This window comes from Procambarus clarkii, chromosome 33 (genome assembly GCF_040958095.1).
Source record: "Procambarus clarkii isolate CNS0578487 chromosome 33, FALCON_Pclarkii_2.0, whole genome shotgun sequence".
Lineage (NCBI taxonomy): Eukaryota > Metazoa > Arthropoda > Malacostraca > Decapoda > Cambaridae > Procambarus > Procambarus clarkii.
In genome coordinates, this window is record NC_091182.1 from 23,573,728 (window position 1) to 23,598,000 (window position 24,273).

The 24,273-nt window shown below is 47.1% G+C and overlaps 2 protein-coding genes across 2 annotated transcripts in view; one reads left to right on the plus strand and one right to left on the minus strand.

The window, feature by feature from the left end:
• LOC138370756 (uncharacterized) overlaps positions 1–2,345 on the minus strand; it is a 3,249-nt gene extending 904 nt beyond the window's left edge. The window contains exons 1-2 of the mRNA XM_069335354.1: positions 2,116–2,345; positions 1–669 (exon numbers count right to left, since the gene is read on the minus strand). The exon at positions 1–669 is cut by the window's left edge and continues 904 nt beyond it. Of these exons, the coding sequence (XP_069191455.1) occupies positions 1–669; positions 2,116–2,345 (899 nt within the window). The remainder of the gene's footprint in view (positions 670–2,115) is intronic.
• An 8,273-nt stretch (positions 2,346–10,618) lies between these two features.
• On the plus strand, positions 10,619–23,907 carry LOC138370757 (proteoglycan 4-like). The gene is made up of 2 exons (XM_069335355.1): positions 10,619–10,921; positions 23,221–23,907. The coding sequence occupies exons 1-2, from the start codon at positions 10,619–10,621 to the stop codon at positions 23,905–23,907; spliced, it is 990 nt and encodes a 329-aa protein (XP_069191456.1).
• The last annotated feature ends 366 nt before the right edge of the window (positions 23,908–24,273 follow it).

Consider the following 24,273-nt stretch of genomic DNA (forward strand, 5'->3'; position numbering starts at 1 on the left):
ACTGGTACCTCCTCTACTGGTACCTTCTCTACTGGTACCTCCTCTACTGGTACCTCCAATACTGGTACCTCCCCTACTGGTACCTCCTCTACTGGTACCTCCCCTACTGGTACCTCCTCTACTGGTACCTCCAATACTGGTACCTTCCCTACTGGTACCTCCTCTACTGGTACCTTCTCTACTGGTACCTCCTCTACTGGTACCTCCAATACTGGTACCTCCCCTACTGGTATCTCCTCTACTGGTACCTCCCTACTGGTACCTCCTCTACTGGTACCTCCAATACTGGTACCTTCTCTACTGGTACCTCCTCTACTGGTACCTCCAATACTGGTACCTCCTCTACTGGTACCTCCAATACTGGTACCTTCTCTACTGGTACCTCCTCTACTGGTACCTCCGATACTGGTACCTCCCCTACTGGTATCTCCTCTACTGGTACCTCCAATACTGGTACCTTCTCTACTGGTACCTCCACTACTAGTACCTCCTCTACTGGTACCTCCAATACTGGTACCTCCTCTACTGGTACCTCCAATACTGGTACCTCCAATACTGGTACCATCCCTACTAGTACCTCCTCTACTGGTACCTCCAATACTGGTACCATCCCTACTAGTACCTCCTCTTCTGGTACCTCCAAAACTGGTACCTCCAATACGGGTACTCCTATTTTAGCGCTATTGACAGTAATCCCTTTCACAAATACGCTAACTTTATCCACGGTCCATTACGGGTCTGTTCCTCCACCACCACCACCACCACCATCACCTGTAGCCTTCCACCACCACCACCACCACCATTTTAAACCACCACCACCACCACCAGTAAACTAGCCCCACACCTGTAACCCTCCACCACCATCACCACCACCACCATCTGTAGCCCTCCACTACCACCACCAGATGGTGGTGGTCCTCCACCACCACCATCAACTGCAGCCCTCCACCACCACCACCTGTAGTCCTTCACCACCACCACCACCTCTAGCTCTCTACCACCACCACCACCTGTAGCTCTCTACCACCACCACCACCTCTAGCTCTCTACCACCACCACCACCTGTAGCTCTCTACCACCACCACCACCTCTAGCTCTCTACCACCACCACCACCTCTAGCTCTCTACCACCACCACCACCTGTAGCTCTCTACCACCACCACCACCACCACCACCACCTCTACCACCACCACCTGTAGCTCTCTACCACCACCACCACCTCTAGCTCTCTACCACCACCACCACCACCACCTCTACCACCACCACCACCACCACCACCTGTAGCTCTCTACCACCACCACCACCTCTAGCTCTCTACCACCACCACCACCACCACCTGCCCATCTGAACCATACCACCACTCCTGCCTCCCTCAATCACCCCTCCGCCACCAGTGTCAATACTGTCACCCCCCCCCATCAACTATCTCCTCCACTACCTCCTTCACCCCACCTGGCTACGACCTTCACCCCTCTCTCCACCCCTCCCCTCCCAGGCCCCCCCTTCCTTGGTCCCCACCCTCTTCCCAGATACCCCACCCCCCTCCCCGTGCCCCCATCTCCCCACCCGGGGCAACCATCCCCCTCCCGTGACCCCCACCCCCTCCCAGGGCCCCCAACCACCAACCTGGGGCCCCCACCACCTCCCTGATACCCCATCCCCCTCCTGGGGCCCCTATCTCCCCACCAGGGAGATAGGGCCACCACCCGTCTCCCGGTTCCCCCATCCCCCTCCCGGGCCCCCACCCCCCCTCCCGGGCCCCCACCCACTACTGTAAGCGTCCACTCTCTCCTGTGTGTACTCACCTATTGGTGTTAATTTATTTGTTTTTACAAATATCTAGCATTAGCTCTTGGACCCCACCTTTCCAGCCGCAGCTTACAACAGTGACTCCTGTCCTTTCCTCTTTCATATTTGCATTTAAAATTATGAGTAGAGTTTTGCTTCCAAAAAGCTGCTCTTTAAGTCATTCCATTTTCCCGCTACTCTCAAGGTGATGGAACTTTTTCTAACATCTCTATGACTCATCTGAGTTTCCAGCTTCCACCCATGGCTTTGGTGATCAGGGAACATTTTATCTGTTTCCACTCTCTCAATCTCTTAAGTAGTTTGTACGTCTCTACCATGTCTCTCCACTCTCTCCATTTTTCTAGTATCGTCAGGTTCAGTACTTTCAGGCGCTCTTCACACTCCATCCCTCGTAACTCTGGAACAAACCTCGTCGCAAACTTCTGAGTCTTTTCCAGTTTCCTTATGTATTTCTTCAGGTGGGAACTCCATGGTGGTGCTGCATACTCTAAGACTGGTCCCACGTAGGCAGTGTAAAGCGCCCTAAATGCCTCCATACGTAGGTTCCTGAATAATGTTCTAACTTTTGCCTCCGTTGAGTACGCAGCCGTCGTTATCCTATTAGTATGTGCCTCCGGATTTAGGTTAGGTTAGACAAAGGAAATCAACTTGGAAGCCCCCGTGAGAGTGAGTCATCACAGGGTACTGTTGTATGAGTATCTGGTCGAAGTAGGGTTAACGTACTCAAGGAAGGGCTCTGAAAACAAAAGGCAGATGTTTTCATGCCTTTGATTGACTACATCACACTACATCATCCCAAGACATGATGGACTACATCGATGCAGTAGACAAGTTTGTCCTAGTCAAAAGAAAAAACGAAGTGCTAATTAGGAACCTATGGTTTAATCAGGGATATTAGCTGGCAAAGCAACTAAGGACAAGGGCATAGAGAGACTACAGAAATAACACCACCAGACAGCAGAGGAAGATACCAGAGAGTCAGGAATGAGTAGCTCAGGGTGAGAAAAGAAGCAAAAAGACATAGCATATAAAGCAGAGACCCAACACAAATTGCTGCACAGCCACATCAGAAGGAAAACAACAGTGAAGGAACAGGCAATGAAATTGACGATAAGGGGCAGACAGGTTCACTACAAATGACAGGGAAGTGTGTGAAGGACTCAGTAAGAGTAACGAAGCATTTCCTTGAATTGGATGTAGCAAGGCTGTTGGCCCAGACGGTATCTCATCATGGATACTTAAAGAGAGAGCGGAAGCACTATGCCTATTCCTCTCAACGGTGTATAACACGTCACTGGTAACAAGAGAACTGTCAACAATTTGGAAGACTAACGTAGCCTCAATATTCAAGAAGGGGGACAGACAGGAAGCACTGAACTATAGGCCAGGGGCCAGATTCACGAAGCAGTTACGAAAGCCCTTACGAACCTTTACATCTTTTTTTCAATCTTTGGCGGTTTTTGCTTACAATTATTAAACAGTTTATGAGTTCGGAAGCACCAGGAGGCTGTTTATAACAATAACAACAGTTAATTGGGAAGTTTTCGTGCTTGCAAACAGTTTAATAAATGTAACGAAAGCCGTTTAAATTGGAAGAAAGATGTACACGTTCGTAAGTACTTGCGTAACTGCTTCGTGAATCTGGCCCCATAGTCCCTAACTTTCATACCATGCAAAGTGATAGAGAAGATTGAGAAAAACAAACTAGTAGAACATCTGGAGAGAGATAATTTTATATCATGCTAACACTAACATGAATCACCAAGATGGGTTCACGGATAGCAAATCTTGCCTCACAGGATTAATAGAATTCAATGACCAGGCGACAAAAATTAGACAGAAAGAGAATGGTGGGCAAACTGCATATTTTTGGATTGTCAGAAAGCCTTTGACACAAATAAAGAGACTAGTGCACAAGCTGGAGATGCAGTCAGGAGTGAAAGCGAAGGTACTCCAATGAATAAGGGAGTACCTGAGCAACAGAAGACAGCGAATTACTGTGACGCTTCGCCACTCAGAGTGGCGAGGCGTCACCAGTGGAGTCTCGCAGGGTACAGTCCGCGGATCTATTCTGTTTTTGATATATACAAATGATCTCCCAGAGGGAACAGACTCGTTCCTCTCAATGTTTGCTGATTGAGAAACGGACAGCGAGAAGGACCTATCACACCGAACCTGTCTCCTGAAGCCCACATAAAAAGGATACCTCAGTGGCGTATGCGAGGCTGGCTAACATCAGACTGCCTTTAGAAATTTATGTAAGGAATAATTTAGAACTTTGTATATCACATATGTAAGACCAATACTGGAATATGCGGCTCCAGCATGGCGTCCATACCTTATCAAGCAAAAGTCGAAGCTTGAGATTGTTCAAAGGCATGTAACTAGACTAATTCCTGAAATACGAGGTATGAGTAACGAGGAAGGGGTGGTGCACCTTTCTTAATTCATCCTCACGTCGCTGGAAGACAGAAGAGTCAGGCGAAGAGTGACAATAACGTGGCTGAAGATCTGAAGATCACACCACACATCAGAAGATGAAGAGACGGCAACATTTCGGTCCGTCCTGGACCGTTACCGAGTCGTGTGGGAGAATAAAGGAAGAGACAGGCAAATAATAGAAGGCCTGACGGCTGAGTGGACAGCGTTCAGGGTTCGTAGTCTTAAGGGTCCGCGTTCCAATCCCGGCAGAAGGCGGAAACAAATAGGCAGAGTTTATTTCACCATGATGCTGTTTCCTAGCAGTACCTGGGAGCTAGACAGCTGCTACGGTCCTTTTTCTGGGGACGTGTGTGAAAATTAGGATTAAGGACCTGCCCGAAACGCTATGCGTGCTAGTGGCTGTACAAGAGTGTAAGAACTTTTGTATATATGAATAAATAAAAATAAAATCCAGTCTTAAGAGAATGAGATGAGAGGTGAGGAGCAGGGACGAGAAAAAGGTAAGAATAATATAAATAGGATGAAGGTAAGAATAAGAGAAAAGGTAAGAATAAGGAAAAAAAGGGTATGAAGAAGAGCAAGGGGGCAAGGCTTAAGTCAGATCACGTTTGTTAAGAAAGTTAGGTATCTATTTACTGCTAGGTGAACAGCAGCATCAGGTGAAAGAAACTGGCCATTTATTTCTGCCTCGGACAGGAATCGAACCCGGCTCACTGGGACTACAGCCCCCAAGCGCTGTCCACTCAGCCGCTAGGCCCCGGTGTGTACTCAACTAGTTGTGCTTGCGGGGGTTGAGCTCTGGCTCTTTGATCCCGCCTCTCAACTGTCAATCAACTGGTGTACAGATTCCTGAGCCTACTGGGCTCTATCATATCTACATTTAAAACTGTGTATGGAGTCAGCCTCCACCACATCTCAGCCTAATGTATTCCACCTGTTAACTACTATTACACTAAAAAAAGCTCTTTCTAACGTCCCTGTGGCTCATGTGGGTACTCAGTTTCCTCCTGTGTCCCCTTGTTCGCGTACCACCAGTATTGAATTGTTTATCCTTGTCTACCCTGTCAATACCCGTGAGGATTTTGTAGGTAGTGATCATGTCTCCCCTTACTCTTCTGTCTTCTAGTGTCGCAAGGTGCATCTCTCACAGCCTTTCTTCGTAACTCATGACTCTTAGCTCCGGGACTAGTCTAGTGGCATACCTCTGAATTTTTTCCAGCTTCGTCTTGTCATTGACAAAGTACGGACTCCATGCTGGGGCTGCATACTCCACGATTGGTCTTACATATGTGGTGTACAAGATTCTGAATTATTCCTTACACAGGTGCCTGAATGCTGTTCTGATGTTAGCCAGCCTCGCATATGCTGCAGACGTAATTCTTTTTATGTGGGCTTCAGGAGACAGATTTGGTGTGATATCAACTCCTAGATCTTTTTCTCTGTCCGTTTGATGAAGTACTTCATCTCCAATTCTGTAGCTTGTGCCTGGCCTTCTGTTTCCGCCGCCAAGTCTCATTACTTTGCATTTACTCGGGTTGAACTTGAGCAGTCATTTGTTGGACCATTCATTCAATCTGTCTAGGTCATCTTGTAGCCTCCTACTATCATCCTCTGTTTTAATCCTCCTCATAATTTTTGGGTCATCAGCAAACATTGAGAGAAACGAGTCTATACCCTCTGGAGATCATTTACATATATCAGAAACAGTATAGGACCAAGGACTAACCCCTGCGGGACTCCACTTGTGACGTCTCGCCAATCTGGGACCTCACCCCTCACAGTGACTCGTTGTCTTCTGTTGCTTAGGTACTCCCGTATCCAATGGAGTACCTTCCCTTTCACTCCAGCCTGCAGCTCCAGCTTTTTCACTAGCCTCTTGTGTGGTACTGTATCAAATGCTTTCTGGCAATCCAAAAATATGCAGTCTACCCATCCCTCTCTTTCTTGCCTGATTTTTGTTGCCTGGTCGTAAAATGCAATTAACCCTGTAAGGCAGGACTTGCCATCCCTGAACCCATGTTGATGCTGTGTTACAAAGTTCTTTCACTCCAGATGTTCCACTAGCTTTCTTCGCACAATCTTCTCCATCAGTTTGCATGGTGTGCAAGTTAGGGACACTGGCCTGTAGTTCAGTGCCTCCTGTCTATTCCCTTTCTTATATATCGGGACTACATTAGTTGCTTTCCAAATTTCTGGCAGTTCCCCTGTTGCCAGTGATTTGTTATACACTATGAAGAATGGCAAGCACAGCGTGTGCTTGCGTGTGCTTGTATGTGTTTGCGTGTTCGCTTGTGTGTGCACTCACCTAATTGTGCTTGTGTGTGTGTGTGTGTGTGTGTGTGTGTGTACTCGGCTATTTGTCCTTGCAGGTGTTGAGTTTTGGCTCTTTGGTCCCGCCTCTCAACTGTCAACTTTGGTGTACAGATTCTTGAGCCTACTGGGCTCTGTCATATCTACACTTGAAACTGCGTATGGAGTCAGCCTCCACCACATCACTTCCTAGTGCGTGTGTGTGTTATGTGTGTGTGTGTGTATGTGTGTGTGTATTCACCTAGTTGTGTTTGCGGAGGTTGAGCTTTGCTCTTTCGGCCCGCCTCTCAACTGTAAATCCACTGTTTACTAACTACTTTTTTTTCCACACCACACACACACACACACCCCAGGAAGCAGCCCGTGACAGCTGATTAACTCCCAGGTACCTATTTACTGCTAGGAAACAGAGGCATTCAGGGTGAAAGAAACTTTGCCCATTTGTTTCTGCCTCGTGCGGGAATCGAACCCGCGTCACAGAATTACGAGTCCTGCGCGCTATCCACCAGGCTACGAGGCCCCTGTGTGTGTGTGTGTGTGTTTGTGTGTGTGTGTGTGTGTGTGTGTGTGTGTGTGTGTGTGTGTGTGTGTGTGTGTGTGTGTGTGTGTGTGTGTGTGTGTGTGTGTGTGTGTGTGTGTGTGTGTACTCACCTAGTTGTGCTTGCGGGGGTTTAGCTTCGATTCTTTGGTCCCGGCTATCAAGTGTCAGTTAAAATGTGTTCAAGTTCCTCAGCCTACTGGGCTCAATCATGTCTACATTGTAAACTGTGAATGCAGTCTGCCTCCACCACATCGTTACGTATAAAAGGGGGGGGGGTTGATAGCTGAGTGGACAACGCTCTGAACTCGTAATCTTAGGGTTCGGGTTCGATCCACGTTGATGGCAGAAACAAAATGTTTCTTTCACCCTGATGCCCCTGTTATCTAGCATTAAATAGGTACCTGGGAGTTTGACAACTGTTACGGGCTGCTTCCTGGGGATGTGTGTGTGTGTGTGTGGAAAAAATAGTGGTTAGTAACAGTTGATTGATTGACAGTTGAGAGGCGGGCCGAAAATGCAGAGTTCAACCACACGAAGAGAACTAGGTGAATACAGGTAGGTGAATACATAATGCATTCCATTTGTTAACTAAGTTTCACCTGTGTCCCCTTGATCGTGTTCCACCCCGTGCTAAACAGTTTATCTTTGTTCTTCCCTGTCAATTCCTCTGACAATTTTGTAGGTGGTGATCACATCTCCCGAAAGTCTTCTGCCTTCCAGGGACGTGAGGTTTCATTCCCTTATATTTTCCTCGTAACTCATTCCTCTTAGTTCTGGGACTAGTTTGATGGTATACCTCTGAATCTTCTCTATCTTTGTTTGGTAGTTAACTACGTATTGACTCCAGGCTGGAGGTGCATACTCCAGGATTGGTCTGACATACGTGGTATATAAGGTATACGAGGCAGTTCTTATGTTCCTAAGGCAGTTCTTATGTTCACTTAACAGGCTAGCAGGCTTGATTGGGTTGGCTTGACAGGCTGGCAGGCTTGGTTGGCTTGACAGGCATGCAGGTTTGGTTGGGTTGGCTTGACAGGCTTGGTTGGCTTGACAGGCATGCAGGTTTGGTTGGGTTCGCTTGACAGGCTGGCAGGCTTGGTTGGGTTCGCTTGACAGGCTGGCAGGCTTGGTTGGGTTGGCTTGACAGGCTGGCAGGCTTGGTTGGGTTGACTTGACAGGCTGGCAGGCTTGGTTGGGTTGGCTTGACAGGCTGGCAGGCTTGGTTGGGTTGACTTGACAGGCTGGCAGGCTTGGTTGGGTTGGCTTGACAGGCTGGCAGGATTGGTTGGGTTGGCTTGATAAGCTGGCAGGCTTGGTTGGGATGGCTTGACAGGCTGGCAGGCTTGGTTGGGATGGCTTGACAGGCTGGCAGGCTTGGTTGGGTTGACTTGACAGGCTGGCAGGCTTGGTTGGGATGGCTTGACAGGCTGGCAGGCTTGGTTGGGTTGGCAGGCTACCCTCCCCCCTTCCACCCAACTAATAGGTCACGTTTTGTAACTTGTGGTAACCAACGTTGAAAATACATCCTTCTATAACAGTAACAGCTCACAAATATCCAAGTTTTCTATGCATTCTAGCCGATAGGTTAGGTGGGTTACCTGGGTTAGTACAGTTCTGGTTAGGTTAGGAGGTTGGCTTTTGAACGGAGTGGCGGGTCAGGAGAAGGGAGAGGGGGGGGGGGTGAACAGGCGAAGACATCTATCGTATTGCAGGTGTTGAGAAGATGTCTATCGTGTTGCAGGTGTTGACCACCACCACGACGGGCGTATGTTGACCACCACGCAACCCGTTCTCTCAAATTCGTAAAGTCAATATTGACTTATTAACTACGTGCATAGGTGATATACTAAACATAATAGATACCCCTAAAAAGATTCATAGAAAACACCGACATTACCTAACCTTGTTAGTATCTTAAGATAAGCATCTTATTGCTTCGTAATTACAATTATTACTTAACCTATACCTATTATAGGTTAGGTAATAATTGTAATTACGAAGCAATAAGATGCTTATCTTAAGATACTAACAAGGTTAGGTAAGGTCGGTGTTTTCTATGAATCTTTTTAAGGGTATCTATTATGTTAAGTATGTCACCTATGCACATATTTAATAAGTCAATATTGACTTATTAAATTTGCGAGAACGGGTTGCTACCGCTCCTGTGCCAGGTAAGTTCACAACGGGCTCACCATAGCCCTTGGAACTTGCCCCGCTTCTGTGCCAGGTAAGCTACGGGCTCCCCATAGCCCGTGCTACTTGGAGCTTGTTCCGAGTAGCTGAATCTATAACAACAACAACAACAGCCATTCTCTCGCCAAACACGACCAAACTGCGACGTTGCCACAACGTTCCAACAACTTTTAACACCTAGCAAGTTGTAACACCCAATATAGCACGTTGTAACAACGTTCTAATACGTCATCAAAACGTTATAACAAGATGTAACAACTTTATTACAAGTTGTAAAGAGCGGAAAATAGGGACAGTTGCGGTTTGTGTTTGTAGGGATACGAGTGTGTAGCACTTGGGACGGGGCAGGGGTGCAGGCGATGAGTCACAGTAACGTGCCTGAAGAATGTTGACCAGACCACACACTAGAAGGTGAAGGGACGACGACGTTTCGATCCATCCCGGACCATTCTCAAGACGATTGTGATTGGTCTTCGACTGGTGAATGGTGTGAATGGTAAATTGACTTGAGAATGGTCCAGAACGGACGGAAACGTCGTCGTCCCTTCACCTTCTAGTGTGTGGTCTGCTCAACATGGGATAGGGATATTACCTCAGGATTGGAATTTAGGAAGGGGACGGGACGGGGGGGGGGGGAGGAAAGGTGGGCTTGAGAGAGTTGAGTGTAGACTGTGAATCAACCATACCAGAGTGTGCTCATCTTATTGTGCTTGAGGGTGTTGAGCTTAAGCTCCTCGGCCCAGCCTCTCAACCTCAATCAACTAATATATACAGGTTGGGGAACTTTAGTGGTTTCTGTCATATGTACAAGTGATGCTGCATGTGCGGAGTCCACACACGTCTTAATGTGTGTGTTAGTAGTGATGTGGGAGTTGAGGCAGTCGACCAGCCCGTCCTCCTAAGATTTCCCAACGTCAAGAAACTGTTGTTCTAAAGTGCCCTTATTCTAACCTACCAGAGGACCCAAAACAGAAAACGAGACAGTATGTCAATTTCGTGAGCCGCTTCCTAGTACGGTAGGACAATTTTCTACCGTACTAGTAGAAACGTTACAAAAAATATAGTACTACAATTTTTGGCCTTAGGGAGAGTATAACGTCAAAATGCGACGTTCTATTAGGAGGTCGAGTTGAACTGAGAGTGGTTTAAGGTTGATGTTAGTGATTAGAGGCATTTGTTAGTGGAAAGAATTGTGACGTTTGTGTACCTAGACTTTAGCAAAGCTTTTGGTACAGTATCACGTGAAATATTGATTAAAAAGCTACAGGCCCACGGTATTGTGGTGCTTCTTAAGCTATAAAAATATGCCTGTTGGATTAGGGCATGGTTTTTTGGACCTGTTCCCTAGGTCCACCTACCCGCCAAGGTCCAACTCCATCCCTAGGTCCACCTCCAGGAAAAACAGGAAGAGAAGAACAGCGTGGAAGATCAGTACACATGAGGGACCCTCGTCGCCCCTTCCTCTCCTACAGATTCCTCAACCCAAAACAACGAAGAACGCAGCTCACTTACAACCAGGAAGGTCTACAAGAGAACACACAAGAGATGAAGGGGAAACTTAAGAAGACAGCAGCAACTAGAACCAAATACAACCTGAGAACAAGAGGAAAGAGATGCCCTAAACAAGTTAGAGAAAGGAACCATCATCATCTAGCCCGCAGATAAAGGAGGAGCTGTAGTGATCAGGAAGGCCAAGAACTATAAAAAGGAAGTGATGCGACCACTACGGGACGCTCTAACTTATTAACCTGTACAGAACGATCAAGCAGCTCTCAAAAACGCTCAGACAAGGAGCAAAGAGCTGGTGCTGAAGCTCTTTAGAAATAAGGACCCGACTTCGGGAGGCAGCAGAGGACTTTTCAGGTCATCAGTCAGAGACGTCTTCGTAGCATTCGACTCAAAAATCGCTGATATGTATCTGCTCCCTAAAATACATAAGGAAACCTTACAAGAGACACTGACATTGCAAAGGAGACCAGTCCTAAGCGGCTGCCGTGCCCCGACAAGGCCGGTAGATTGAATTTGCAGAGCGCTTCTGAACCCACTATTCAAGCTCATCCCGCAAATACTCCGGAACCCGATAGATTTCATCAATAAACTCGCGACCCTGGAAGGTCCCATGCAACTAGGGGCCCTCTTCTTCTCACTGGATGTGGCCATACTCTACTCGAGTATACCACGAAGAGAGAGGTGGCAAATGGAGTAGCAACTTTTTAAAGAGGACCAAGCATATCTTCAGACAAAAATTAAGAGAAGCAGGCATATGGCAGACGCCAACAAACAGCTACTAGAGGAAGCAGTTCCATACGAAAGCCGAGACACAATCTTCAAATTTGACGGGAGAATATACAGGCAAATAAAGGGTACAGCGATTGGAGGCTGGAGGATGATGGCTAGAGAAGACGGACTGCTAGCCTACTACCGCTACAGAGATGACATCTTTAGAATAATAACGAAATGAGGACACCGTTTACAACAACAACTCTTCAAATGGGCAAACACCGTACACGGCAACCAAAAGTTCACCCTTGAACATAATGAACATGCAATATCTTTCCTTGATACAAAGGTATAGCAGAGAAGAACCCTGCAGACGAAGGCGTATTATAAACCAACCAACCTCCATTCGTACCTATTACAACGATTCATGCCACCCACTGTCCTTGAAGAGTTTCCTTCCTTTCTCACTGGCACTCAGGCTTAAGAGAATAACAATTAATGATCACGGCCTACTCTTACAACTAGAGAACCTTTGGGCCCTTTTTAAGACCAGAGGTTACCTGGAACGAGTACTGAGCGACACAGCCGAGACACGAGGACACTTAGAGACCAGATACTAAGAGTAACAAAAAGAAGCAATCACCTGAACAGATGGATCTTACCAACGCCCTTATTCCAAGGTTATGCTAAATAACTTCAGTCTAACGTGAGAGACATAAGGAGTTGGATGAGGGAAACCTACAACGAACACCCAATACGACCCGTTCTTCAAGAGAAACCTGCTATGATAGCATCGAGGAAAGGTAAATCATTAATACACCACCTTCTTACAGCAAATTTTAAAACAGACTCCTGAGACGGTGCTGCAACCCGTAGAGGGGACACCAGCTGAGTCATCTAAGAAAGAATATATGTCCGAGATTAGAAAGGTCCTCCAGTCAAAGTAGCTCCCTCCATAGGTCTACCGCCCTACCAAGGTCTACCTCCCTTCTAAGATCCTAAGATCTACTTTCCTTTAAAAAAAAGGCATATACCTTTCTTGGGGAGGCTTTTATAAATATATACATTTTGATACAACATAACATATACAAGAAACGACCCAAACATTACTCGCCATCATATGGACGAGCATTTCCCCGATTCTCCATTCAAGTGACGATGTTCCTTGATGCTGGAGATTGAATATTCATGAGAGAGAAAAGAGGAGAAGAGAGATCCATCTCGCTCTTGCTGTTATCAGATGGAAACATTCCAGAGGTGGTGGGCCTTCCAGCCGTCCAGGGCGCCCACGTGTAGTTGATCATCGTCGGTATCGTGGCCAGGATCTTGCCAGCCTAAATGACCAGTGATCAAAACTAATGCTGGAGATCCAGATGGAGTGTGATGGCGTGTGTGTGTGTGTGTGTGTGTGTGTGTGTGTGTGTGTGTGTGTGTGTGTGTGTGTGTGTGTGTGTGTGTGTGTGTGTGTGTGTGTGTATGTGTGTGTGTGTGTGTGTGTGTGTGTGTGTGTGTGTGTGTGTGTGTGTGTGTGTGTGTGTGTGTGTGTGTGTGTGTGTGTGTGTGTGTGTGTGTGTGATGGCGTGTGTGTGTGTGTGTGTGTGTGTGTGTGTGTGTGTGTGTGTGTGTGTGTGTGTGTGTGTGTGTGTGTGTGATGGCGTGTGTGTGTGTGTGTGTGTGTGTGTGTGTGTGTGTGTGTGTGTGTGTGTGTGTGTGTGTGTGTGTGTGTGTGTGTGTGTGTGTGTGTGTGTGTGTGTGTGTGTGTGTGTGTGTGTGTGTGTGTGTGTGTGTGTGGTGTGTGTGCGTGTGGTGTGTGTGTGTGTGTGTGTGTGTGTGTGTGTGTGTGTGTGTGTGTGTGTGTGTGTGTGTGTGTGTGTGTGTGTGTGTGTGTGTGTGTGTGTGTGTGTGCGTGTGGTGTGTGTGCGTGTGGTGTGTGTGTGTGTGTGTGTGTGTGTGTGTGTGTGTGTGTGTGTGTGTGTGTGTGTGTGTGTGTGTGTGTGTGTGTGTGTGTGTGTGTACTCACCTATTTGTGCTTGCAGGATCGAGCATTGACTCTTGGCTCCCGCCTTTCCAGCTATCGGTTGTTTACAGCAATGACTCCTGTCCCATTTCCCTATCATACCTAGTTTTAAAAGTATGAATAGTGTATGCTTCCACAACCTGTTCCCCAAGTGCATTCCATTTTTCCACTACTCTCACGCTAAAAGAACATCTAAAATCTCTGTGACTCATCTGAGTTTCCAGTTTCCATCCATGTCCACTCGTTCTGTTATTATTACGTGTGAACATTTCATCTATTTCCACTTTGTCAATTCCCCTGAGTATTTTATATGTCCCTATCATATCTCCTCTCTTCCTTCTTTTCTCTAGTGTCGTAAGGTTCAGTTCCTTCAGACGCTCTTCATATCCCATCCCTCGTAACTCTGGGACAAGCCTCGTCGCAAACCTCTGAACCTTTTCCAGTTTCTTTATGTGTTTTTTCAGGTGGGGGCTCCATGATGGCGCGGCATACTCTAAGACGGGTCTCACGTAGGCAGTGTAAAGCGCCCTAAAAGCCTCCTCATTTAGGTTTCTGAATGAAGTTCTAATTTTCGGCAGTGTAGAGTACGCTGCTGTCGTTATCCTATTTATATGTGCCTCAAGAGTTAGATTAGGTGTGTGTGTGTGTGTGTGTGTGTGTGTGTGTGTATGTGTGTGCGCACGCGTGTGTGTGTGTGTGTGTGTATATGTGTGTGTGTGTGTGTGTGTGTGTGTGTGTGTGTGTACTCACCTAGTTGTACTCACCTAGTTGTGCTTGCGGGGTTTGAGCTCTGGCTCTTTGGTCCCGCCTCTCAACTGTCAATCAACAGGTGTACAGGTTCCTGAGCCTATTGGGCTCTATCATATCTACACTTGAAACTGTGTATGGAGTCAGCCTCCACCACATTGCTTCCTAATGCATTCCATTTGTCAACCACTCTCACACTAAAAAAGTTCTTTCTAATATCTCTGTGGCTCATTTGGGCACTCAGTTTCCACCTGTGTCCCCTAGTGCGTGTGCCCCTTGTGTTAAATAGCCTATCTTTATCAACCCTGTCGATTCCCTTGAGAATCTTGAATGTGGTGATCATGTCCCCTCTAACTCTTCTGTCTTCCAACGAAGTGAGGTTCAATTCCCGTAGTCTCTCCTCGTAGCTCATACCTCTCAGCTCGGGTACTAGTCTGGTGGCAAACCTTTGAACCTTTTCCAGTCTAGTCTTATGCTTGACTAGATATGGACTCCATGCTGGAGCCGCATACTCCAGGATTGGTCTGACATATGTGGTATATAATGTTCTGAAAGATTCCTTACACAAGTTTCTAAAGGCCGTTCTTATGTTAGCCAACCTGGCATATGCTGCTGATGTTATCCTCTTGATATGAGCTTCAGGGGACAGGTCTGGCGTGATATCAACCCCCAGGTCTTTCTCTCTCTCTGACTCTTGAAGTATTTCATATTAATGAAGTATTTCATAGTATTGAAGTGTGTGTGTGTGTGTGTGTGTGTGTGTGTGTGTGTGTGTGTGTGTGTGTGTGTATGTGTGTGTGTGTGTGTGTGTGTGTGTGTGTGTGTGTGTGTGTGTGTGTGTGTGTGTGTGTGTGTGTGTGTGTGTGATGACGTGAGTGTGTGTGAGTGTGTGTGTGTGTGTGTGTGTGTGTGTGTGTGTGTGTGTGTGTGTGTGTGTGTGTGTGTGTGTGTGTGTGTGTGTGTGTGTGTGTGTGTGTGTGTGTGTGATGGCGTGTGTGTGTGTGTGTGTGTGATGGCGTGTGTGTGTGTGTGTGTGTACTCACCTATATGTACTCACCTATATGTGCTTGCAGGATCGAGCATTGACTCTTGGATCCCGCCTTTCGAGCATCGGTTGTTTACAGCAATGACTCCTGTCCCATTTCCCTATCATACCTGGTTTTAAAATTATGAATAGTATTTGCTTCCACAACCTGTTCCTGAAGTGCATTCCATTTCCCCACTACTCTCACGCTAAAAGAAAACTTCCTTACATCTCTGTGACTCATCTGAGTTTCAAGCTTCCATCCATGTCCTCTCGTTCTGTTACTATTCCGTGTGAACATTTCGTCTATGTCCACATGTCCACTCTGTCAATTCCTCTGAGTATCTTATACGTTCCTATCATGTCCCCCCTCTCCCTTCTTCTTTCTAGTGTCGTAAGGCACAGTTCCCTCAGGCGCTCTTCATACCCCATCCCTCGTAGCTCTGGGACGAGTCTCGTTGCAAACCTCTGAACCTTTTCCAGTTTCATTATATGCTTCTTCAGATGGGGACTCCATGATGAGGCGGCATACTCTAAGACTGGCCTTACGTAGGCAGTGTAAAGCGCCCTAAATGCCTCCTTACTTAGGTTTCTGAATGATGTTCTAACTTTTGCCAGTGTAGAGTACGCTGCTGTCGTTATCCTATTAATATGTGCCTCAGGAGATAGATTAGGTGTTACGTCCACCCCCAGGTCTCTTTCACGCGTCGTTACAGGTAGGCTGTTCCCCTTCATTGTGTACTGTCCCTTTGGTCTCCTATCTCCTAGTCCCATTTCCATAACTTTACATTTGCTCGTGTTGAATTCCAGTAGCCATTTCTCTGACCATCTCTGCAATCTGTTCAGGTCCTCTTGGAGGATCCTGCAATCCTCATCTGTCACAACTCTTCTCATCAACTTTGCATCATCCGCAAACATCGACATGTAGGACTCTACGCCTGTAAACATGTCGTTAACATATACAAGAAATAGAATTGGTCCCAGCACCGATCCTTGTGGTACTCCACTTGTTACTGTTCGCCAGTCCGACTTCTCGCCCCTTACCGTAACTCTTTGGCTCCTTCCTGTTAGGTAGTTCCTTATCCATTCCAGGACCTTTCCCCCCACCCCCGCCTGCCTCTCGAGCTTGAACAGCAGTCTCATGTGCGGTACTGTATCAAAGGCTTTTTGGCAGTCCAGAAATATGCAGTCTGCCCAACCATCTCTGTCCTGTCTTATCCTCGTTATTTTATCATAGAATTCCAGAAGGTTTGTTAGGCACGATTTCCCTGTCCAGAACCCATGTTGATGTTTGTTCACAAACCTAATGTTCTCCAGGTGTGCAACCAGTCGTAGCCTAATTATTCTTTCCAGTATTTTACAGGGGATGCTTGTCAGTGATACAGGTCTGTAGTTAAGTGCCTCCTCCCTATCTCCTTTCTTGAAGATCGGCACGACATTTGCCTTCTTCCAGTGTGTGTGTGTGTGTGTGTGTGTGTGTGTGTGTGTGTGTGTGTGTGTGTGTGTGTGTGTGTGTGTGTTTGAGTGCGTGTGTGTGTGTGTGTGTACCCACCTAATTGTACTCACCTAGTTGTGCTTGTAGAGGTTGAGCTCTGGCTCTTTGGTCCCGCCTCGCAACTGTCAATCAACTGATGTACAGATTCTTGAGCCTACTGGGCTCTATCTCCTACTGGGTGTGTGTGTGTGTGTGTGTGTGTGTGTGTGTGTGTGTGTGTGTGTGTGTGTGTGTGTGTGTGTGTGTGTGTGTGTGTGTGTGTGTGTGTGTGTTTGAGTGCGTGTGTGTGTGTGTGTGTACCCACCTAATTGTACTCACCTAGTTGTGCTTGTAGAGGTTGAGCTCTGGCTCTTTGGTCCCGCCTCGCAACTGTCAATCAACTGATGTACAGATTCCTGAGCCTACTGGGCTCTATCATATCTACATTTGAAACTGTGTATGGAGTCAGCCTCCACCACATCACTGCCTACTGCATTCCATCTGTTCTCCTCTTGTGTGTGTGTGTGTGTGTGTGTGTGTGTGTGTGTGTGTGTGTGTGTGTGTGTGTGTGTGTGTGTGTGTGTGTGCGTGTGTGTGTGTGCGAGCGCGCGTGCCCTCGAGGTGCTGGTCCAGCTCTCAAGGAGCGTCACTGGCGCGGGAGCCGTAATATTGCTTCTCTCTCAAGCTTTGTATTGATTACAAGTAATGATTATTTTACCGGTGATAAGGCTATTACCGAAATCCTCGTCAAGAGTGAGAGGCCTGTTGTGGGTGCACCAGTTCGGCTCCAGGTGTATCGTCCCCCTGTCTCCTTCTGTCTCAAGCTATCTCCTTCTGTCTCAAGCTATCTCCTCCTTCTATCTCAAGCTATCTCCTTCTGTCTCAAGCTATCTCCTCCCTCTGTCTCAAGCTATCTCCTCCTTCTGTCTCAAGCTATCTCCTCCTTCTGTCTCAAGCTATCTCCTCCCTCTGTCTCAAGCTATCTCCTCCTTCTATCTCAAGCTATCTCCTCCTTCTGTCTCAAGCTATCTCCTCCTTCTGTCTCAAGCTATCTCCTCCTTCTGTCTCAAGCTATCTCCTCCTTCTCTCTCAAGCTATCTCCTCCTTCTGTCTCAAGCTATCTCCTCCCTCTGTCTCAAGCTATCTCCTCCTGTCTCAAGCTATCTTCTCCCTCTGTCTCAAGCTATCTCCTCCTTCTGTCTCAAGCTATCTCCTCCCTCTGTCTCAAGCTATCTTCTCCCTCTTTCTCGTGATATCTCCTCCCTCTGTCTCGCGCTATCTCGTCCCCTTGTCTCCTGCTATCTACTACTTTTGTCTCGCGCTATCTCGTCCCCCTGTCTCGTGCTATCGCCTCCCTCTGTCTCGTGATATCTCCTCCCTCTGTTTCGCGCTATCTCCTCCCTCTGACTCGCGCTATCTCCTCCCTTTGCCTCGCGCTATCTCCTTCCTCTGTCTCGTGTTATCTCCTCTCTATAATTTCGAGCTATATCAGAAACAATAGCGAAATGCTCGTTAATCCCGCCACCAAACCCCCTGATTATGAATGTAAAACGGTTTACACACGACTCACAATGCTTCACCCACGTACAACAAATGCAAATAATCGCCAACAGAACCTAAACGCCTATCGTAACCTAAGTTATACCAATATATGCTCAATATGCTAATATATTATAATATCGATTTATATATGAGAAAATTCCCGTTTTGAGTGATCAGCATTTAAAAATTTGTGAATGCGTCTGTGGGGTCGACCGCTGGATGAAATAGACTTGAGTCGAAGACAGGTTGACTGTTCATTCGAAATGGGAATTTTCTCAAATATAAATTAATATTATTTTGTATTAGCATATTGTGCATATATAGGCATAGGTTAGGTAAGGTAAGGTGTTTAGGTTCTGTTGGCAATTATTTGTATTTGTAGTACGTGGGTGAAGCATTTACAGCGTTGTGGTTCGAACAAAATTCGTCAATGAAGCCCTTGTTCCGGAAGTGTTCAGACGTCGTGACGAGCATCTCCATAACCCCGGACAACATGGTTTCAGAACAGGGCGCTCTTGCCTGTCGCAGTTGCTGGACCACTATGATATGGCATTAGATGCTATGGAAGACAAACAAAACGCTGATGTAATTTACACAGATTTCGCAAAAGCTTTTGATAAATGTGACCATGGTGTTATTGCACATAAAATGCGTTAAAAAGGAATTACTGAAAAAATAGGCAGATGGATCTACAATTTCCTGACTAACAGAACCCAATGTGTAATAGTCAACAAAATAAAATCCAGCCCATCAACCGTGAAGAGCTCAGTCCCCCAGGGTACTGTGCTTGCTCCAGTACTTTATCTCATCCTCATATCGGACATAGACATGGACACCATCTATAGTACTGTATCATCCTTTGCAGATGACACTAGGATTTTCATGAGAACAGACAACATTGAGGACACGGCAAACCTCCAATCAGATGTAGATCAGGTCTTTCTATGGGCTACAGAAAATAATATGGTGTTTTACTAAGATAAGTTCCAGCTCATGCGCTACGGAAAAAAATGAAAATATAAAAACGGAAACCACGTACAAAACTCAGTCAAATTATAACATAGAACGAAAAGGCAATGTAAAGGATCTGGGTGTACTCATGTCGGAAGACCTTACCTTTAAAGAACACAATAAAGTAGCCGTCACAACTGCAAGAAAAATGACAGGTTGGATAACAAGAACTTTTCACACTAAAGATGCTGTACCGATGATGATACTTTTCAGGACGCTAGTGCTCTCTAGAGTGGAGTACTGCTGCACAATGACTGCCCCTTTTCAAAGCTGATGAAATTGCTGACTTGGAGAGCGTGTAGAGATCCTTTACTGCTAGAATCTACTCAGTAAAACATCTAAACTACTGGGACCGATTAAGGAGCCTAAATCTGTATTTTCTTGCGTGCAGGCGGGAAAGATACATAATAATTTACACGTGGAAAATCGTTGAGGGGCTGGTCCCAAACCTGCACGCAGAGATAACATCACATGAGACCAGAAGGCATGGCAGGATGTGCAGATACCCCCGTTGAAAAGCAAAGGTGCAACAGGTACTCTGAGAGAGAACTCAATCAACATCAGAGATCCTAGACTGTTCAAAACGCTTCCACTACACATAAGGGGCATAACTGGCCGACCACTCACAGTGTTCAAGAGAGAACTCGATATACACTTCTAAAGGATACCTTATCAATCAGACTGTGATTCATACCTCAGGCTGCGAGCTGTCGCGTCCAACAGCCTGGTTGACCAGTCCAGCAACGAAGAGGCCTGGTCGACGACCGGGCCGCGGGGACGCTAAGCCCCGGAAACACCTCAAGGTAACGCCATCAGTTGTGAGTAATGTGTAAAACAACGGTTTTACACATTACTCACATCTGATGGTATTAACTACGTATGCCTTCATAAAAAGCTGGGATTAACGGGGCTGGGACAGGCTGGGATTAATGAGCATTTGGCTTTTGTTCAGCTCGTCCCAGCCCGTCCTCCAAACAAAGACCCAAAAGTGATTCCTTGCACCCGCCAAACCCCCTGTTTATGACTGAAAACGGTTTTACACACGATTCACAACTGTTTATGTACGAACACTTCCGGAACAAGTGCTTCATATACGAGTTTTGTTCGAACCACGGGGGGGGGGGCCCTCGTAGCCTGGTGGATAGCGCACAGGACTCGTAATTCTGTGGCGCGGGTTCGATTCCCGCACGAGACAGAAACAAATGGGCAAAGTTTCTTTCACCCTGAATGCCCCTGTTACCTAGCAGTAAATAGGTACCTGGGAGTTAGTCAGCTGTCACGGGCTGCTTCCTGGGGGTGGAGGCCTGGTCGAGGACCGGGCCGCGGGGACACTAAAAAAAAAAAAAAAAAAAAAAAACGAAATCATCTCAAGATAACCTCAAGATAACAACGCTATAAATGCTTCACCCACGAACAACAAGTACAAATAATCGCCAACAGAACCTAAACATCTACCCTAACCTAACCTATTCCTATATATGCACAATATGCTAATATATATTATAATATTAATTTATATTTGAGAAAATTCCCATTTTGAATGAACAGCAAGTACAAATTTATGAATGTGTCTGTGGGGTCGACCGCTGGATGAAACGGACATGTGTCGAGGACAGGTCAGCCCGTCTTCATAAACAAAGGGCAAAGTTCATTCCATGCACCCGCCAAACCTCTTGTATATGAATGAAAAACGGTTTACACACGACTCACAACTGATGACAATTCGAACCTTTCTTGTGTTCAAATCGCATATCTCTGGTTCACCAGAGTACAGCCAATACAAATAATTGCCAGCAGACCCCAAACACATAACATAACCTATCATAGGGCCAACCATACACAAAGTTAACGTTCATCTGCCGGGAAATTATTGGTCTTGGTCACAGAGTTACGATGAAATTTACGCATGCGTCCCCCGGGGTCTGCTGATCTTGGACAAACATATCGCGAGGAGAGTTTATTATGCCGTCGCTCTGTCATTCCAGCTTCCTCCAGCTAGTTTGTTTAACATGTTTATACCTTTGTAAGTAACACAACTATCTCTAAGTAATGTTACTTTATCTGTAAGTAATGTTTCTAAATTTTTATTTTCAAATTCTTTGTTTTTATCGCCCTCGAGTGGAAAGTGTTCATTTTTCTCCAGGTAATGCTTATTAAAACATGGACAATCTAAAATAAAGTTAACCAAAAATCTACAGGATCTATTGTGCTTAGTTTCATGACATGATTACAGCGGTCATCAATAAACCACCACCACCACATGTAATTACCTTCGCAACCACCAACCCCACCACCACAATAATTACCAACAGAGCCACCATCTTTCAATTACCACGCTCCACCACGCTGTAAAACATTCAGACAGTATCGCTAACATAATCTCAGTCATTGGATTTACTGCTTTTTCTAATCTACAAGTTAATGTTTTAATTCCAAGCAGTTTTCTCGGAAAACAAATATACATCTTAACTATGCCCAAGGGTAGTCTTCGATACCCATGTACGTGGGCAGGTACTTAACCACTAAACTTTGGAGCTGGAGCCCCCTAAGGCAGTTCGTTGTTACCTTCAGCCTCGTTCTGACAGTTCCTGCGACGTCGCTGGAACCAATCGTATTGGCGTTTGCCTTTCCATTGGAAACTTTCATCGCTGTGGAAAGAGTGATCCTGCTGCATGGGTGACAGCTTCTCCCCCGTATCACGCTACCGTGGCTTTGCGCCCTGAGAGGCCACTCCAGACCGACAACCAGAGCACATCCCCATAGTCTCCTGAAACTGATGATGCCTACTACCACTTCTCTCAACAAATCGGTTGCGTTTTTTACGTAATAGAAACCAACGTAACCAATACTACCTACTATGGACAGTAACGGCTCACAAATATCGACGTTTTCTATGCATCGTTTTTTCTGTGCTGGAGAACGGGCCGAGATATACTAACGTCGCTTCTCTCTATATATCTCATGTTTGTTATCTTTATCTCAGAAGGTGATTGAATACACCGGCCGGGCGCCTCTCCCGAGTCTCTGTACTCGGAGCTTGTAAACTAATTGCTTTTTTGTTTTGCTTTTGTGCCAATTAAAACACTTCCTACATTACTCAGCCGGGCGTCACCTAGTGAGCACCTGCTCTCTATTATGGCCCATCCACCCTCCCCTTAATTACCATCACCCCCCCCCCCCTACCTTACTGACCATGTTCGAACACCCCCTCCCCTTAATGACCATACACGAACACCCCTTAATAACCATACACGAACACCCCCCCTTTAATTACCAAACACGAACACCCCCTCCCCCCTTAATGACCATACACGAACACCTCCTCCCCCCGTAATGACCATACACGAACACCCCCTCCCCCCTTAATGACCATACACGAACACCCCCTCCCCCATTAATGACCATACACGAACACCTCCTCCCCCCGTAATGACCATACACGAACACCCCCTCCCCCCTTAATGACCATACACGAACACCCCCTCCCCCATTAATGACCATACACGAACACCCCCTCCCCCATTAATGACCATACACGAACACCCCCTCCCCCCTTCATGACCATACACGAACACCCCCTCCACCTTAATGACCATACACGAACACCCCCTCCCCCCTTAATGACCATACACGAACACCCCCTCCCCCCTTAATGACCATACACGAACACCCCCTCCCCCCGTAATGACCATACACGAACACCCCCTCCCCCCTTAATGACCATACACGAACACCCCCTCCCCCCGTAATCCACGCCCCATCACACAGGTGGCTCTTACAGCTTCCAATTAATCCTCCATTTTCAATATATAATCCCGCAAGTAAATCTCTTCTGATCACTTCTAGTGTGAGTAATCCGGTCGGTAATGAGGTGAACGACCACCGCCCAGGAACAACCGCCGCCTAGGAACGACCACCGTCCGGGAACGACCATTGACCAGGAACGACCATCGACCAGGAACGACCACCGACCAGGAACGACCATTGACCAGGAACGACCACCGCCCAGGAACAACCGCCGCCTAGGAACGACCACCGTCCGGGAACGACCATTGACCAGGAACGACCATCGACCAGGAACGACCACCGCCCAGGAACAACCGCCGCCTAGGAACGACCACCGTCCGGGAACGACCATTGACCAGGAACGACCATCGACCAGGAACGACCACCGCCCAGGAACGACCACCGTCCGGGAACGACCACCGTCCGGGAACGACCACCGACCAGGAACGACCACCGTCCGGGAACGACCACCGACCAGGAACGACCACCGCCCAGGAACGACCACCGCCCAGGAACGACCACCCTCCGGGAACGACCACCGACCAGGAACGACCACCGTCCGGGAACGACCACCGACCAGGAACGACCACCGTCCGGGAACGACCACCGACCAGGAACGACCACCGTCCGGGAACGACCACCGACCAGGAACGACCACCGTCCGGGAACGACCACCGCCCAGGAACGACCACCGACCGGGAACGACCACCGCCCAGGAACGACCACCGTCCGGAAACGACCACCGTCCGGGAACGACCACCGCCCAGGAACGACCAGCACCCGCCACCTGACGGTGCACCACAAAACTGTACCAGTTCCTGGTGCGTGTGGTCGTCCAGGTCGTCCTCTCCCTGCTGGTGGCATAACACTATCCTCAGATCTCGCCAATCAGAAGTTCATTAATTTATGTCTGATTTCGGGGTTGAGAACAGTTACAAAATTGGTTTATAAGACAAATTTTATTTGGTTAGGTTGATAGAGAAAACTTATGTATTGGGTGGAATATAAGGAAATCAGAAGACTACAGGTATGTATAGGTCTCAATACCATTAAATGTGCTGGGAAATACAACAGTGGCCTATGTAAATAAAAACATAGTTTTCTCATTTTATTACATGCAATCAATCATGTCCCAACAACTTGGGCTGGACGGTAGA

Bases quoted from the DNA above. Each gene is read 5' to 3' on its own strand.
- LOC138370757 (XM_069335355.1), top strand. From the start codon at position 10,619: ATGGTTTTTTGGACCTGTTCCCTAGGTCCACCTACCCGCCAAGGTCCA. The intron at 10,922-23,220 runs GTTAGAGAAAGG...ACCACCGCCCAG, and splicing joins GAAAGAGATGCCCTAAACAA to GAACAACCGCCGCCTAGGAA.